General features: G+C 41.6%; 1 protein-coding gene across 4 annotated transcripts in view; it reads left to right on the top strand.

Annotated features, from left to right (window-relative positions):
* The first annotated feature begins 6,844 nt into the window (after positions 1–6,844).
* The window catches only part of AP1S2 (adaptor related protein complex 1 subunit sigma 2), a 30,749-nt gene continuing 19,499 nt past the window's right edge, over positions 6,845–18,094 (top strand). For 3 of the 4 annotated variants that reach the window (XM_082778771.1, XM_082778773.1, XM_082778774.1), the window contains exons 1-4: positions 6,845–6,967; positions 8,020–8,198; positions 15,588–15,696; positions 16,645–16,782. In XM_082778771.1, coding sequence (XP_082634897.1) covers positions 8,020–8,198; positions 15,588–15,696; positions 16,645–16,782 — 426 coding nt within the window. In that variant the 5' untranslated portion in view covers positions 6,845–6,967. Of the gene's footprint in view, positions 6,968–7,153; positions 7,385–8,019; positions 8,199–15,587; positions 15,697–16,644; positions 16,783–18,094 lie in introns of those variants that run through there. The other variant, XM_082778772.1, reaches the window with a different exon arrangement.

The raw sequence follows: 18,094 nt of genomic DNA, 5'->3' as shown, positions 1-18,094 counted from the left end.
TGAAGAGAAGGAACAAACAGACATAAAGCATCAGGCGAGAAAATCAAGTACAGAGATATAAAATACACAGATAAATACAAGAAATACCACATTTGTGAAGTCAAAAGACCCCAAGCATCATCTTTTGTTAAAAAACAAAAACAAGTCCAAAATCAATTCAAGTTTCCAATCAAGAAGAAACTGAGAGGAGCAATGAGGACCTAACAGACAGCTTCCTTGTCCTGTGTGTGATCGTCCTGTGTGTGATCACACATGGGACCCTGGTTAGACCATTTGGACAGATTTGTTTTGGTGCTTCTGGGTATGGGGATTCAAGAATGTAAATAGGCACAGTCAACTGTTTACAGAGACTTTTTTATAAAGCCACATCCCCCTTCTATATGATCTCACAGTGAGCTTTATTACACTTGTTCCCTATGCCCTTTTGTTCTTCAAAATCCTTTGAAACCTAGGGACCCTGGGTGCACACCCCCTGGCAAAGATGTTTACTGTAATGGCTGTTCAGCAGCTCTAAGGTAGGACAAATGTGGCATCGCAAGGATAGGCTTTAGTAACAGAGGGAGTCTAGACAGCTTGATGAACCATAATCCATGTGGATAAAATTTCCTCACATGTGGACACAGCCAGCACAACATCTATGCATCATTTAAATCCTTCTTGAGCCTTCAAAATATGGAAGTAAATGGTTTACAGGCCTTCAGCTGCCCTGGTTCCATACTCTTTACACAGTTCAGCCAAAAAGAAAATGGCAATAAACGAAGGCCTTATGGTGTATGCTGTCCCCTTGTGTTACTGGCAAGAACTAGGCAGATCACGCAATGTATTTTCTTCAGAAAGATGGAGGAAGTTGGACTGAGTTACCCAAAAGGATTTGAAATGAAAGCTTAGTGTAATACTGTAGGATCAGTGTGGTAGCTGGGAAGACTTAGGAGTCTGATTATAAAACGGAACATTTTAGGTTTGGGTTACCATTTCAGATTCATACCAGTTTCCAAGTTCCCCTGAAAAGTTTCTATCTGCTGCATAATTAGGGCACAGGCTGTGCAAGCGTTTATCTTCCATCCTGGTTATACAAAGCAACATGCCAATCTGGGAACATCAGAAGCTGGCAACTGGACCGTCTCTTCCGTGCAAAACACAGCATCTTTTGAGCTATATCAGACCAGGTTCCCTGCAGAATAGGATCAAGAGGCCTTGTGGGATCGCCAGCTGGGTGTGCCTCACAGGGAGGACAGAGGAGGACATACATGCCTAAATGAGGGCTTGAGAGGATTTAGGGTGATCAAAGCGTGCTCAGAAAACCCACATGCTGCATTTAATACACCAGAGCACTGCTCTGATATATAAAAGAAATTCCTCATCACGGGCAAAACTGAGCAGCTCCACACAAGGCTGCCCAAGTACTTCTTCATCTGAGGGGATGGATCCAGTAAGTACTTACTGCTTAACCTGCAGCATCAGCCACTTCACAAACTGCAGTCACAGCTGCTGCTTTCTCAGGAGTGCCAGAGGATGAGCAAGATGTATGTGAGGTGCTTTATTCAATGATTCCTTAAAGTACAGTACTGACACAGCCTTAGAAATCCTCCTTGCTTTCCTTTTCTCTCTCTCCCTCCCTCCCAAGCAAGCACTCTGTGAGGCTGAAAAGCCAGGTTTCCTTGTGCTTTTGAAAACATTCAGTTCTCTGCTGCACCGTGGCACAGTTTGTACCAGTGGAGCAGGAAAGGGCATTAAGAGTTGTGACAATTTCTTCATAAATCTCTGTGGAGCAGCTCATTTCTTCTTCATTCCTCTGCACGCTGCTCCAATATAAACATTGAAACAAGAAAGATAAGAGCATCACACAAGTAAAGAGAATCCTGCTGCTCACTAGCCCAATGCACAAAATGCTGCCAGCTGGCTTGTGCTGCTGCATTCAGATATGTGCTGTGCCTCATGCAAGGCTCAGACTGACAAACGTGGTAAGCAAGGGGAAACCCTGGCTGACTGGCAGCTACCACACGCTCTTACCTGAATGTGCAGAAATTAGGTATTTTCAAAATCAAGTATTTATTTTCCAAGGGAAATTACACGTGTAAGCCATAATTCTGTAATTCACAGAACTGGGCCAAAAGACCAACACCTCAGCTTCAAACCAGCTGTGAAAAGTCAACTTCGGGGATGAACACCCCTGATGCTCAGTTTGTGGCTGTGCCTATCACACGTGGCCTGAGGGAGAGGCATACACAACTGTTAGAAACCAGTCATATTTAACAGGATTTCAGTGACCTGTAACACCTATCCTGAAAAAAACAGGTAGGTAGGGGTTCTAGGTAGGATCTGATGACTTAGTAGCATCTAGCAATCAGGCCCCTGGTTTGCAATAAATAGTATTTCATCAAGACAGAGAGCTCCACATTGAAAAAAATAAAAAAAAAGGAGCGTGACAATGAAAACTGTCATTTACGATCTCATGTATACTTACTTTGGCTCCACTGAGATTAAGTGTTCTGCATGAATCAGAGTGGAACATGATACTCTAGCCAATGCTCAGACAGTACATCAGGGAAGAGAATTGCATATAATAATGCAACATCCTGTTTGGAGGCTTAAGAGGCAAAAATCTAGCAGTAATCACTTCCAAGGCTAGTAACTCAGTTCTTATTGCCTTCATAATGACTCCACGGTTATTCAGTCAATGAAAATGGAGTCTGATATTGTGCATCAAGAAGATAAATTAACAATAAAATGAGTCTCACTGATACATCCACTGACTACTTTAGTGAAGACCTGCAAAGATACAGGATGCGCTTCTAAAGTACGCTGCCTCCTCTTTAGGAAGGTGAAGACAGTGGAAGGGTAGGCTGAAGTAAAGTCCTTCTTTACCAAATATTAGGTGGCATTTCTGGGGAAAAAAAAGAAAAGAAAAGAAAAAACACATTAAAATTTAATAAACAAGTTTTCCATTGGAATTAATAAACAGCTTGTTTTTCAAAAGCCTCCTGGTTTACGCAGCATTTTGTGTAACAAAGAAAACACAACAAAATGTTATTAGGGGCTTTAGTCTTGGCACTAAAACAGTGCATGAAGTGCCAAATGCCAAGATGTCAGCCTCAATAACATTTGTACAAGACCCATATTCCAGACAAAACTACTACATTCTAATTAATAAAAAAAATCAAAACCCAAGATCTGACATAAACCATACCAGGGAAAGCCAAGCAAATTTAATCTTATTTTGTGTAAGCTTCCTTCCTTCCTCCCTCCCTGCTTCTCTTCCCAGCTCCAGGCAGTTCTCTTCTGTGTCTGTAGTCATGCTGGAAATAATCTAGGGAAAAGCTCTTGCCTGGGGACCCCAAATGTCTTATGGTCAATGGATATATCCCCGGAAGACTTGCCTTACATCTGAAATGGAGTACAAAGGATTTTATAACTATAGCAATTAAAAAAAAAAAAAAACAACAAACATCCATTAATAAAACAGGAAGTTATCATTCGTGGCTTAGAGATCAAAATTCTGAGTTCATTCTTTAAAATCTGTCTTGTTAAAGCTGGCTGTAAGGCAATAAACAAAGGCTAATGAACAGAAGACTCAGTGTCATGTCTAAAATTAGACTGCATGACATTTGCATTGTCATGGGTTTGCGGAATACGCAGAGGCTATTGTATTATTGTTTTAAGCATCATATGCATCTTTATCAATTTGCTAATTACAGCTAGTTTAGTATATTGCTAGTTCAATAGGTAAGTGACAGGATAATTTCTTACAGGAACAAACAATGGAGTAGGTATAAAGAGGGGTAATTAGTACAAACCACAACACTGCGGAAAAAAAAATGCAAAGAGAACATCATCTGAAGTTCCCGAAAGAAACAGCACAAACAGAAAGGAGAGCATTACCTCTTCTTGTCACTGCCCTCCTGACAGAGGTACTGGATCCCAAGACTGGCTCACTCAGTTGTTTTCTCCTCACCTGTACAGCCAAAATAAGCCTCGTTGGCAATTCCCTGCTACAACAGAGAGAGGTAGCACAAGCATTTACGGCAGCACAGAAAAAGAGATGGGAGCATGGGGGTGGGAATGGGAGGAGGGGATGGGGGAAGCTGGGATTTAGATCATCTGAAACTGCCATGGAATCACACCTTAAATTGCTTAAAATAAGCAGGCTCATTTTGAGAGAAATGAGTTGAAGGATGATCACACCAGTGGCAATACCATGCAGGCTTGAGAACATCGCATCCTCTGGCTGAAACAGTGATGAGGAGGCTGAGGAGGACAAACTTCATCTGAGATTGACTGAACTGGATGCTGCTCCCACCATGCTTGACGTATCACTGGTTGGTCACGCATGCACATCACCTGAAGCTGCATGTAGCAGAGAGATTCAGACCAGGAGGGGATTTAACTAAGAAAATCCAGGTTAAAGTCTGTAGAAACCCAGTCACATAATAGATAGGAGGGAGGAATACAGGAGAAAAATGCACTTGTATCATTGGATGAAACGAGAAATCTAACAAAAACTGAAAAAGGCGATACAGGATCCAGAAAGAATCAGAGTTTTTAAGACTTTGCCTATAAAGCACCAAAATACATCTGTTTCTTGAACCATCTATGTAGTCCGGCTAAATTTCACTAACAAAGCATTTGCAGAATGTGTGCTTTCATCTGTACGCATAAATATTTCACTGAGCTAGGAAATAACAAATCAAAATACAGCTCTGGAGTGACTACTTCAGAAATTCATTTCTGAGCTCTCATTACGATGATGACCTTAATACACTGGAAGTAGCCAAGATGAACAGAAACACAAGGTGGTTTCTGGCTTAAATAATGATTTTGGTGATCTAGAAACACTTGCAGCGTGTATGTACTCCTAATGGAGGGTTCATGGGATATAGGATGCTCAATTCAAGGACAGACAGCAAAGTACAGGTTAGGAAAGAGACACTTAAGAATGCTTACTGAACAAAAGGGTGCTCGAGACCACGGAATTGCCTCAAAAGGAACAAGCAGAGCTGCAAAATTACTGAGGACAAAATAATACACAGAGCAGAATAATACCACAGCAGTGAAAGAGTAGGTTCTGTGAGCTACCAAATCCACATGCATCTGTCCTTGCAGCTGATGGAAGACCAGTTCAAATGAGAACAGGACGCTTGCTAAGTCAACGTTAAACAGGATGAGAAGAAGCACCTCCAGTTGCAGTTGCCACTTCCTAAGAGATGTCGCAACTGCCTTGTCCACCCTGTTTGGTTTCATGCATGCCTCCTTCTCCCTGGTATCACTTTTCTCTCACAGCTCTAACTTATACTGTAAAAAGGTAAAGTAATGTATCTGCAGTTTTCCTCAAGTACAATTGATTATAGCATTCCCTGAAATGCCAGAAAACTGGCTTTCCTGACTGCCCACGTTTCTACACAAAAGCACTTCCAGCACTGTTTTCTGCTGCCACAGCTGTTTTGTAGCCAGAAGAATAGATTTTTTTTTAAGCGTCAATAATAAAAAGTAATAAAAGCACAACACATCCCAGAGCAATTGGAGCAGCTCCTACCAGGAAGGTGCAGAGGGGAGCTCGGTTTTCCCCGTGCTGTCAATCAGCGTGTTATGCCACTAAACAGCCACCTGGCAGAAATAACCTTTTCTGATTATTTCCATCTTTAATGTTGGTGGTGGGGCAGAAGAGAAGGAATGGTGAACTCACAGGATCATTAGGGTTGGAAAAGCCCTCCAAGACCATCTGGTCCAACCATCCCCCTGCCACCAATGTCACCCACTGCACCCTGTCCCCAAGCACCACGTCCAACCTCTCCTTGAACACCCCCAGGGACGGTGACCCCACCACCTCCCTGGGCAACCCGTCCCAGTGCCTGACTGCTTCTTCTGAGGAGAAATGGCTCCTCATTGCCAACCCGAACCTAGAAGATTCTTTTTTTGTGAGGCGTTCGAACTTTGGCTTAAAGAGATGCTGCTCTGCATTTCTTTCAGATGGTGTTTACACCACGGAATTTTAGCCAACCTGCATCAGAACTGACAAAAAAAAAAAAAAAAAAAATCCCTACAAATAATTAAAAAAAAAAAAGCAGGTCTGGCTGTTTTGGCACACGATTCGTAAAAATTACCCACTGCCAAACTCCCCACCCCCCAAAAAAAAAAAAAAAAAAAAAAAGACTGTGACTAATCCGGGATATCTAATTAGCGAATTTAATCAAGGTCACTTTGGGGGAAAAAAAGCGTTATTAAGGAAAAAAAACACAAAGAGCAGGGCGGCGGCTGAGCCCCCGCGGCTAACGGTCGCGGTGCCGCCGCGTAACGGTCGCCCTGCCGCGCGCCCCGCCCCGCCCCGCCCCGCGCGCCTCAGCTCCCCCCTCCCACGCGGGGCACGCACGTGCTAGGAGAAACACGGCACTGCGCATGCGCCTCCCATCCATCTCCCTCCCCCCCCCTCCCCGGGGGCGGGGCGGAGCCCGTGTCTCCGGGCGGCCGATTGACCGCTGTCAGTGCCCCGGCGCCGCGCCTCGCCGCCCCATTGGCGGCTGGCGAGCCGCTATCCGCACCGCGCCCTCTGATTGGCTGCTGCCGCGCCGGCCGCTGCCCTATCCCAACGCGGGCCGCACGGATCGCGGACCCTGAGCCCCGCCCCCTCACACCTCCTCCTCTAGCCCCGCCCTCCCCCTCTGATTGGCCGCGACGAACCCCTCCGATTGGATAGCGGCGGGCTCCCCTTTACCCCCCCCTCCACCCTCAGCGCGCATGCGCCGAACCGGTAAAGTTTCCCTCTGCCCCCCCTCCGCTCCCTCCCCATGGCCCCGCCCCCGCCCGGGCAGGGAGGGGCGGGGCGGGGCGGGGCGGGGCGGCCGTTGGGGTGCGCGCGCGCTGGGGCCCCCTCCCCTCAGAGCCGCTCGGCAGCCGCGGCGGCAGCACCAGCGCCGCGTCCTCCTCCTCCTCCTCCTCCTCCTCCTCCTCCTCCTCCTCCCGTCCCCGGGGCACGGTGAGCACCGCCGCGTCCCCCAGGCACGGCTCGCTGAGCCCCGGGACCCCCCGCCCTCCCCTCCCCTCACCTCATATCTCCCCCGGGCAGCGACCGTTAACGGCTGCCCCCCCTCCGCTGGGACGCGGCGGCTGTGAGGGGAGGGGGGAGCCGCGGCCGGGAGGGGGGCTGCGAGGGCTCGGCACTTGGGACTAGCCTCTTTTATTATTTTTATTTATTCCGCTTTATTATTATTTATTTTTTTTTTCCCCGTCGGGTTTCGCGGCTGCCTGGGAAACTTCATCAGCCCGGTTCGCAACTTGGAGCAGAAAAGAGGAAAGGGGGGAAAAAAGAAAAAAAAGAAGAAAAAAAAAAAAAAAAAAAAACAACAAACCCATCCGTTTCCTTCAGTGTTGCGGCTGCTGGGAAGCCCAGCCGGCAAGTTGCTCTTAAAAATATAATTGCAACATCACTCCTCGAGAGGAAGCGAGCCCTGGAACATAGGACCGCAGGGAAAACACTTAATCTCGGCTCCTTTTGTGTGAGGCGAGGCGAGGCAGGGCTCTGCCGTGCCACAGGACGCTCCGCTGGGAGGTTTAATGCCTCTTAAAGTATTCTGAGGCTTTTCGGAGAGATCTTAAGTGCCAATTGCTCCTGCTGCAAGGCTCTAAGCCGCTGAATTGAAAAGGAGGTTGGGTGTTGGACGAGGTGGCTGTGCCGTTTTTTTTGTTATTTTCCTGTCGTAAATGCATATGCAGCCGTACCGGGGCTGGCTGGACGCGGTTTGTCAGGATTTGGGGTGTATTTGCTGCCTGACTTGCGTTTCTGAAACTTGTGCGTGCTTTCTACTATCTCTGCTTTGCCTGACCTTGCTCAGCTGAATCCTTTGTGTTATTGGTACTCTCAAATCTTGTGTAACATCTGCCACCGCTGTAGAAATGCATAATGTAGATAGCCATCCAAAAGCCTATCTTGCTTCCTGCTTGGTTTTCCTCGTAGCTATCTAATCTTCAACTAAGAGACTGAGATTAATCCTTTTTTTTTTTTTTTTTTTTTCCCTTCTAATTCAACAGATGCAGTTTATGTTGCTTTTTAGTCGCCAGGGGAAGCTGAGACTCCAGAAGTGGTATGTCCCGTTATCTGACAAAGAGAAGAAGAAAATCACAAGGGAACTTGTTCAAACAGTATTAGCCCGCAAACCGAAAATGTGCAGCTTCCTGGAATGGAGAGACCTGAAGATTGTCTACAAAAGGTTATTCTTTCTCACTAACCTTGTAATTACCATATGTCACAAACAGTGTAATAAGCAAGAAAATAACGATGGTTGACTTTTTTAATTTATCTCTTTTTCTTCCCTCTACTGGCTATGGAGGAGACAGACTTTTTCTTTGGATCTAATTTGATAGCCAAGTAGGAATCATTCATGTGTAGAAAGTCATTCATGCGTTTCGAAATGTGCTGAAGAGATGAGGTTCCCTTCTACTTTCATAAGGAGTGGTGGGTTTTAGTTCTCTGCTTAGATGCCTATGATAAATAAATGCATGGAAATAGGAAGCATGTAAGATGTAATAAGTAATAAATACTAAATTTCATAAACATTTACCTCAGGCAGTGGCTTCATAAAGCAGTTGTAAATGTAACTTGCTTCTAAAAGCTCATAGAAATATGGAAAGCATTCTCTTGTTTCAGAGTATGTAGGGTTTTGTTTTTTGTTTTGCTATGAACACGCAAAGGCATTTCTCCTAACTTACGAAATCATGAGTAGCTTTTTTTTGGGGCAACTAATGTATAATTTTCTTTAGCAATAGTTTCCTGTCCCAGTTGTTCACTAACTTGCTAGAGTGTATGGCAAGAAATTTTTTAGTTTTATTCTGATCTTTAGAAAGTATTACAATGTAGAGGTGTAGAAATAATTTTCCCCACAAATTACCGTAATTATCATTGTGATTTGGGAGGCTGCTTCTCTTTCAGCTAAAGCTGGTGGTATGAAACCTGGAGTTAACTCCCTGCTCTAGTTATTTATAAACTTCAAAAGGTTTATGCATTCTTATTTTCTTTGAGGTGGTAAATAATTTCAGTGCCTTACGATATTGTTGTGTTCTGTCAGTAGGAATGACAGAACTGGCGCTGAAACTGAGTTTCTGACTCCCCTCCAATGTACTGAGTGGAATAAAAAAGGAATAGATATTCTAAGTCCTGCTTTCATATGTACATCAGTGCATGTAGCATTGTGCACATGAAAGCTACCAGTGTATCTGATCTGTGTAGCTCTCCAAAATCAGGAGGAAAAACAATAAGACTGTACTTAAAGAAAACAATGGTTTTTTTTCTTCCTGTTGATTTCTTACAAAACTTCTTCAACATACATGTAGACAAGCTTGTTCAAATGCTTTCTGTGCTCCTGTAAGCGATGATGCATGCAAGTGTGCTTTCAGCTGGGCTTTTATGGGGCTAGATCAGAAGAATGGGGCATGAGTAGGCCAGCCTGTTCTACTCCTTGCCCAGTCTCGAACGGTGGTAGCTGTTCTGGTAGTGAGTTCATTCGGTGCTATTCTCTCTCCCGGTCTCTTTACAACGGTTGTCAACTGCTTGTCATGTCCTTTTCTGTTCAGATAGCAAGTGGAAATCTGTGTATGGCTTTTTGAGTTGTGGTGTTCGTGCATCTCAGTAACATGCAATGGGATCTGTGGTCAAGGAGAATACAGAAGTTGGCTGCGGTGTGTATGTAGACTGCAGTCCATCTGCTAGACTGCTGGTGTGCACAGCTGACTGCAGTAGCTTTTTTCACTGCCTGCAAACCAATCTGGCACAGTTAGCCTATGAAATTGCTTAAGATTAGCTTGTATCAAGCTAATTAACATCTCAATTTCTGTTCTACTTTGTTTTTTTTGGCAGTTGCATTAGGCTAAAACATCACCAAAAGGACTGAGTGTAAGAGGTGATAGTTGCTGTACAGGATTTTAAACTACTTTTAGGTTTTCAGGGGAAAGACTTTTTTCCCAATCAATGTACCATAATTAGTGTGTCAGCTACCATGATCTCTTTGAAAAGGCAGATCTGTTAGCTCAGAAGCAGATTATACCGAGAAGACAACTAAAATAGTCAAGGTCCAGTACTTCCTGAACAGTGGGTAGCTAAAAGAGCAAGACACCTAACAGAAGCTGTGTGGTTTATGAAATTGCAGAAGGCGCTCGCATTTGCTTGCAGACAAGACTCCTGCACATCACTACTGTCTGTCCTTGTCTGGTCTCTTATCGGGAAGGATCTCAACTTCTTAGTGCAAATGTTTTTTAAAATAAGTTTTTAAATAAAAGCTACAGATGTTTGTATGTATTGCTGTTGTGCATGCTTTATGTACATACTGCTATTATGAGTCTGAAATGGCTGATTTGTGCTATAAATGTTTTTAGAGCATATTAACTGTCAACATTTCAGGTGTGAGAGAACTGACCTAGATATATCAACTCAAAGAATGGTTGGCATTATTAGAAGTATACTCTAGGCTCTTATTGTACGTTTTTGCAAAAATAAAACCAACTCAAATGCAAAATTGACAAGCTTGTAGCTTTTGCTGCCTTCTGATATTTCACATTTGGCAAGAAAGCTGGACTACTTTGATTAGCCTCCTTAGTTCTTTGGGATTTCATCCTTATCATTCATATAAAATGCTTTCTGGATGAAACTTCAAGGAGACAGAGCTGTATGTCCTTAAAATCCATCTGAATATGCGATTACTTCTGTTCTCCTTAGTAGTTTCATATATGTAGCGTTCATATGCTTGCAAAACTGGGTCAGTCATTGTTGCCTTATTTTTTCATTAGAGATACAAATTCTTTAGAGATCACAAAATGCAGATAGTAAGGTGCCCTGTTTTTGACATAGCTCATGAACTGGGCTGGATGTGTTCTGTGGCTCATTTGGAAGAGAGTTTTTCAGGCTGGTAGGCACCCAAAGACTGAAAAAGGATATGAACTTCTGACTCCAAAAGACACAGTTTTGAAGTGACTTCCCAGGGGAAAAAAAGAATAAAATAAAGAATGGGAATCCATTAACAATTGAGAGGGAGCTGTCTGCAGACAGCTGATTAGAAACTTAGCAAATACAATTCATGTTGCTCTTCCTTTTGTTGTTCTTTAACTAATAGTATCGGAGCATACAATATTGGATAGTTGTTTGTGCAGCTTTCCCTTTTTGACAGAGAAATCATTGTTAAATGTTAAAAATTCTAATATTTTACTGGAAAGAGAACTTAAGATAGGCTGTGTGTTTTGTTTTGTTTTGTTTTTCTTTTAAGATCTCAGCTATTTGCTGCTTTAGCTTCTGGCAGTATTAGTTATTTTCATTGTGTAGTATATGGCACTTGAAATCAGAAATTGCAGAATTACTGATTTTGATGTAAATTTTACTTGTTATCATTTGGTATACTGAGGTTGTTGGACTTGGTTATTGTTGACTGGTAACTTGATTAAGGATTGTGATTTTGCTTTTATATGTCAATTTGGAACTGTATTGCCATACATCGTTTTAAATTGTCACAGCTTGTGCTGCCTTTAGTGTTGTGACAGCCTTCCATTTAATGTAAAATAACCTTAATCATAGGTTACTTTAAAGACTTGGGGGGGGAGGGGGGGGTTAAAACTCTCCTACCTTCCACCTCCAAAGAAAAGAGCCCATTCTGCAAGCAGTGTGCTCCTCCACTCAATATTTTGATCCCATTGGTAGTTATGTGGCAAGTTCTAGGGTCCAGTAGTGGACCTGATCAGTATTGTTCCTTACGTGTATTTAACTGAATTGTATCTGTTAAAAATGTAACCCCAGTGTTGCGTAGGTATCTCTGTAAAACTGACTGAGTGTAATGATAATTGTTAATTAGGTACTTAAGTTTGGTTGTTTTAACTAACTTAGGTTCTCTGTATGCTATCCTGGTTCTTGTGGTACTAGGAGGACCTCTGCATATTTCCAGGCAGAAACAGCAGCTTTACCTTACAGAGGATTACCAGTACCAAGATTTTGTTCGTCTCTAAACATAGGGGTTATAGCCTTGCTGAAATAAGAAACTGTGGAACAAATGCCTATTTTAGATAGCTTTATTACTGTTGCTTATTTCTGTATCCTAATTAAATAGTGACTGCTCTGCCTGTCCTAGAGTCTTAGAACTTCTTATTAATGAAACATGCGGCTCGTTTGAAGGAGGAACAAATCTTGTGCCAAGGGCAACTTTAATGGCTACAGTTTTCACTGGGTCAACTGTGATAACCTATCACCGAGTCCCAAACTCGGGCTGCCTGAAGTACCTGTGCCTTTGAAAGGCAGCGTAGCATGGTGGTGGTGGCTTTGAGTTGAGCTCTGCTCCTTCTGAGCTCTATAGGCTTCAGGTTTCTGCACACAGAATATACATGCAAAGGAGCTTAGATGCTGAAGGTCTTCAGGCTTCAGCTTTACCTGGTGACAGATTGTCAGTGATGACTTTAAGTAGGTGTTCTCTCATCGTGTAGAAGACCACTGAATGGATAGGGCTTGCAAGCTGTGCTCTGCCCACAATGACCTGATCCCTCAGCAGAACTGGTGAGCCTGGCAGTGAGCAGTTAGGGGAGAACGTGGCTGAAGGATTAACTTGCCAGTTATGAGGCTTCTCGCTATTGGACTAGTGCAGCTGCTGGAGGAAGGTTCATAAATTTTGTTTCCCTCCACACACAAAAAAAAAAAAAAAACCTTTGTAAGGTCACCTACCTGAAGGCACAAATTTTAGCGTTTGTGTTGCCTGTAGTTCCTTTTTGCTCTTCCATTTCTTATTGCATTCTTAGGTGATTTTTTCCAAACTGTTTTTGGTCTCTGGAACTGGTCCCCCTTTCTGACAAGGAGACTGTTTTATCATAAAATATTTCCTTAACTGAGTGTAAACAGCTGATTTAGGACTAAGGATCCTGCAGGGTGGGGGGTGGTCTGGAGAACTCAAACTGCAGTAGGAATGAAAATGGCAGAATGTTTCTTACAGGCTGGGCGGTGTTTGCTTTTCAGTGTGGTGTGGCTTATTTTATTTCAAGATTTTCCTCTTCATTGAGCGTTTTAAGAGTTCTCTCTCAGGTTCATTAGGAAGAAACAACATTTCTGTAGGTTAAATAATTTTTTCAGCCTGACTACAGAAATTTACTCATCTTTGTATAGACAATCTCCATCTGTTCAAGAGTATTTGTGGATGCTTTTCTGAAGCCATGAGCTGTAGAGGGAAGAAATGACAGAAAACTATTGCTGTTGAGAATTTGGGTCTTAAGAAATGCATACCTTTGTTTCCAGTATCGACATGCCCTTTGCAATGATGGCTGACATGTACAATCTTACACTGTTTGCAAAGTAGGCATATTGAATCTGCATTTGGTTACTACTTGGAGGGGGAAAAAAAAAAGGGAAAGAAAAAAAAAGTGATGTTCTCTAGGGATGGATACCTAGGCCTCCATTTTGTCTTATGACGAGTAGTTTTCATTTTTTGGTATTCCTTTTCCAAGACTGCAGTTGGCAGAGCTTGAAAGTATACTTTGCTTAATAGCTGCCAAATAAAGTCTTTCAGAAGTATGCTACATCTTCTTTTAAATTAGAACACTGAGAGCAGACAGCTTTCCTGGAAAGTGTTCTATGTTAGGTAAAATCCCTCTCCCTCCCTTCTCTTTTTGTACTTCCATAAAATAATTCCGAGTGTCAAAAGAGACTCTTAAGTAATAGAGAAATACAAAAGGACTGTCCCGCATGGGTACGTTTCAAATATTTAAGTCAAATGTGATTTGATAAGTATTACTGGTGTGCGATTCAACTTGTTTAAGCACTATGGGAATGGTTTACCTATACTTCATAATCAATTCTGCTTATCTGTATATGAAGGACACTTTGTTTAGGTGTATTTGACTTAGGTGCTGGTAACCACCATAAATGTCAACTAATGTACAAAGTTCTCTTTTCTACAAGCAAATATGCTAACTTGGAGCTAGACTTAAAAAAAAAAAAAAATAAAAAATAAATAAATAATAAAAAATCAGGAGGTTTGAGACGTTTTTCTTCATACTTTCTTCTTTCCTTTTTTAAGCATCTTTGTTTAAAGATGCCATATACAGATAGCATTTTGCAAGCTACTACAATTGCTGTAAATGTCCTTGAAGTATTAAAGTGAGGGACAAGCACAGCAGTGTAAAATCAAAAGAACTGTTCTCAGATAGGGCTTCTGATGAGCTGACAAGTCACCATGGTAAAGAGATGAAAGAGCAAGGGAATTAGTGTTGCGTGCTTCATTGGAGGTACCTGCCCTCTCTCTTCACCAGCCCTTCCCTATCCCCCAAGTCTGGTTTTGTGATAGGTTGGAAAGAAGTGGTGGATAGAATTTTTTTTTTTTGTATAACAGCTTAGAACTTCTGAATAAAAGTGTTTCTGATCAGTTGTGACTTGAATCGGCTAGAGCAGAGTGGGGGTGAGACTTTCAGCATCATCATGAATGATACTAGCTAAGTGCTTGGGAGATACTTCAACACACTACAAAATATTCTTTTTTTGATTTCTAGCAAAAAAGAAAGTCAGTTTCTCTTAGGCCTGACAGAGTTCCAGGTAATATGATAAAGTGATAAAAACTTCTGTAATGTTAAAAAGGCATATTCATTTCAGTGTGTGGGAAAAGAATATGCATCTTAAACTTGGTGTTTACATCCTAATGACTCTTTTTAACAGGGTTGGCTACTCAGTGCTTAACACTGCCAGTTCTCTCTAAATGGGCAAACAAAAGCAGCTCCTGGTTCACATAAATCAGTGGCTACAACAGGTGTTACTTGAAATCTCATTTCTGCCATGTGTATCTGTGTGCCATATGGTTTTGGCACTTTACAAAAGAGCAAACGGGTTTTTCAGCTTTTACTCCTGTTTTTGTTTTGCCCCAGCTGCTTTTTTAAACATGAATTCAATAACTGTGTGGTGTCATACGGTAGAATTGGGTAGTCTTTTTGTTAAAGTGGAACTTAAGATCACATTCGAGGAAATAATTGTCTGTATTCCAGGGTGGAAGTGGATTGCTGGAAATGAGTTGATGGCCTCTCCTGACACCAGAACAGTTGGTAGTGATGGAGTTGTTGACTTAATAGTGCTTGGGGTATATGACATTAGTGTTAGTCCTGGAATTTTTTGGCATTAGTTAAATTCTCTAAAGACCAAATCCTAAATTGCTAGTTCCATTTATTTATCCCAGGGCATTTTAATTAGCTGTTATATGTGTAGCTTGTGTGCTATAACTTTAACGTTTAATCTGTTGATTAGTATACCAGTGTTTGGATGTTACAGTTAGTGGAGAAAACATCTTGCCTCAAAACTCTGCCAGGAGGCTAGAGAATCAAATACATTTCCTTTTCCAAATGCTAATGAGGCTAATTTAATTCCATCAGCTAAAAGATGATAAAAAATGAAGTCCTCTTTAACTGTGGAAGGCAGATCCCTTTGGGTCCATGTGTGTGTCTGTTGGTCTCCAAGCCATTTTTTGGTAGAGCTTGCGTGGCTATTCGTACAAACTAACAACGGTGTAAAGTTAAGTTTAAGGACTACTGAGAATTTAATAACTCTCAAGTGTATTCATTTTACTCGTCTTTTGCTAATGAGGATTATTTTGTTTTTACAGATATGCAAGCCTCTATTTCTGCTGTGCTATTGAAGATCAGGACAATGAACTAATAACTCTGGAAATAATTCATCGTTACGTAGAACTTCTTGACAAGTATTTTGGAAGTGTGAGTTAACTTCTTTTCGGTCATTTTTTATGGATTCACAGTCTCTTTATATTACATCACTTTGTTTTATTTCCACAGTGTTTTTATTTAAAATACAGTCAACTGGCTGTTAAAATGGTTTATCTAACAGATTTTCTGTTGCTTGGCCAAACTAAACTGATCAGTGCCTACATACCTGTTAAAATATAAAAATATGATTTTGGAGAAGAACAGTTGATAGTCTGGTGTTAATTGCCTATATTTATTTTATTTCATAGTTTCATTTGTGGTCAGATAAAATCTTACGAATCCTTAGCTATCTGTCCAGGCTTCCAGCTTCTCTTCTCCTGGTGCTGCTCTTGCGTATATACTTTCCCCCACGCTCCAACACTTCTTACATCTGCTTTCAAATAATGCAGTTGGTTGTGAGCTAGCAGGAGGGGAAGAGAAGAAAAGACAAGGCATCTGCTTTCCCAGATACCAAAAACAAACAGAACAGAGGTAGTGTGCGTTTGCGCTTAGGAATACTGCTGCTCATCCTTCTGTCTTTCTAGCCCTTCTGACTAGGGCATGCACAGGATGAATAAGAAATTGTGACTGTTCAAAAATTTTTCTATACAATTGCATGATCTGCCTCTGGATAGAGCAGGGAAGAAGATAACTATAGTGGTGATCTTCTGCCTCGTGAAAGACATGTCAGACTGACTGACAGTTGTGAATTGAACTTTTTAACAATGAAAAGGCTTTTAAAAGAGACTGCTCTATTTTTTTTTTTTTTTTAACTTGAGCAAAAAAATTTTCATTCCTTTTGGTCTCAAACTGTTCTTTGTTGTTGTTGCCCAATTTAAAAAGTTACAGCGTGAAGCTAACATCCTCATTTGGTGGAGCTGTGAGCAAGTTAAGTTTTGTGAGAGGACACCTCAACAGGGTGTACTTCCACTTCGCAGTAATGCTTGATGTTCTTTGTAGGTATGTGAACTTGATATCATCTTCAATTTTGAAAAAGCCTATTTTATTCTGGATGAGTTCCTTTTGGGAGGGGAAGTTCAGGAGACTTCCAAGAAAAATGTTCTCAAAGCCATTGAGCAGGCAGATCTTTTACAGGAGGTAAGCAAATTAAACTTCTCTGGTCAAAGTGTGGGCATGCTAGACTGTGATTAGAAAAAGTTCCTGTTTCTTTGAGCTTGTAGAAGGTGCTTTCTAGCATGCCTAGCATGTAGTTTCTGCTTAGTTGTTCTAATTGTGCAATACTACAACATTATCTGCTCTTCTCATCTTGTTTGGCATGAGTATATTGTAACCTACTGTGATTTTGTGTGTTTGTTCTGTGTATACCTAGGTAATTATAGATCGTGCAGCTTTAGTTTTGTTCATGTGTCTTTCATTCTTTTTATTAATCAGCACTTAGTTTTTTGTCATACCTGATGCATGTTCACTTCTTTACTGTTTCATTGCTGAAATCCAGAAGCTAGACTCTCTCCTTTGAGACTCCTTCAGGTATAGTTCTTTAGATTCTAAAGACATACTTTTCTGCTATAGGTTGCTTACTCTGGTTTCTGTCTTTTTAAGTTGGAAAAGCAGTAATAGTACTGCCACAAAACCACACAGAATGAAATGTACAAACATCTGTTTTTTCACTTTGAATGCATTTGTTCATTACTAACTCTAACGAAAAATCCAGATTGCATCTTAGCCTTTTTCTTTGGAAAGTATTTGAGGGGGGTTCAGTGGCATAGAAAAAAACTTTATAACATTTCCCTCTTGTTACTCAGTTCTGTGCCTTTCTTTGTAATTAATTGCTGTAGTCTTGAGGTCAGCATTAAGGTTCTCAAATGTTTGAGTGAAATTCACAAAATTCTGGTGGGCTGAGGATATCATCAGTCTTGTGTGTGAGTCAGTGAAATGCATGGTTGAGCAGGGATTATGAACTTTTTTTTTTTAAGTTTCACTCATTGTATACGTGTTCGCTGCTCTGTTTTTATACTTGTGTGAACCTTCAGTTTGTTAATTTGTCCAGTCAGTTAACTGCTTAGTTCTGATATGAGTGTGCTTTGTTCCATGTGGTATTTCTTTGTTGATTGTGGTATTAATAAGATGCAGATGCACATCACTTTCTATTCTTTTCCTTGCGATTGTGTTTGTAGCTCTTTCAGAGCACAGACAAATCCACAACACATTGAAGTTCTTGTCTGTCAGCAGCTAGTTAGTGTTATGATTAGGGTCAGCGTTACACACGGATTTGATGCTATTTTTTAGGAAGGAAATACTTGCGTGTATTTTCTGCTTGTATTCTGAAGAAGTTTGTCAGTCCCTCCTTTACACTTGGAAATAATTACCTTAAACTGCAAGAGGACTTCCAGGTACAAAGAGGGGAAAAATCCATCCAGTTTCTCTTAAAACCTTATGCCGTTCTTTATAT

This window comes from Aythya marila (assembly GCF_965140915.1).
Source record: "Aythya marila genome assembly, chromosome: 1".
Classification (NCBI taxonomy): Eukaryota; Metazoa; Chordata; class Aves; order Anseriformes; family Anatidae; genus Aythya; species Aythya marila.
This window is presented reverse-complemented; position numbering and strand designations above follow the sequence as displayed.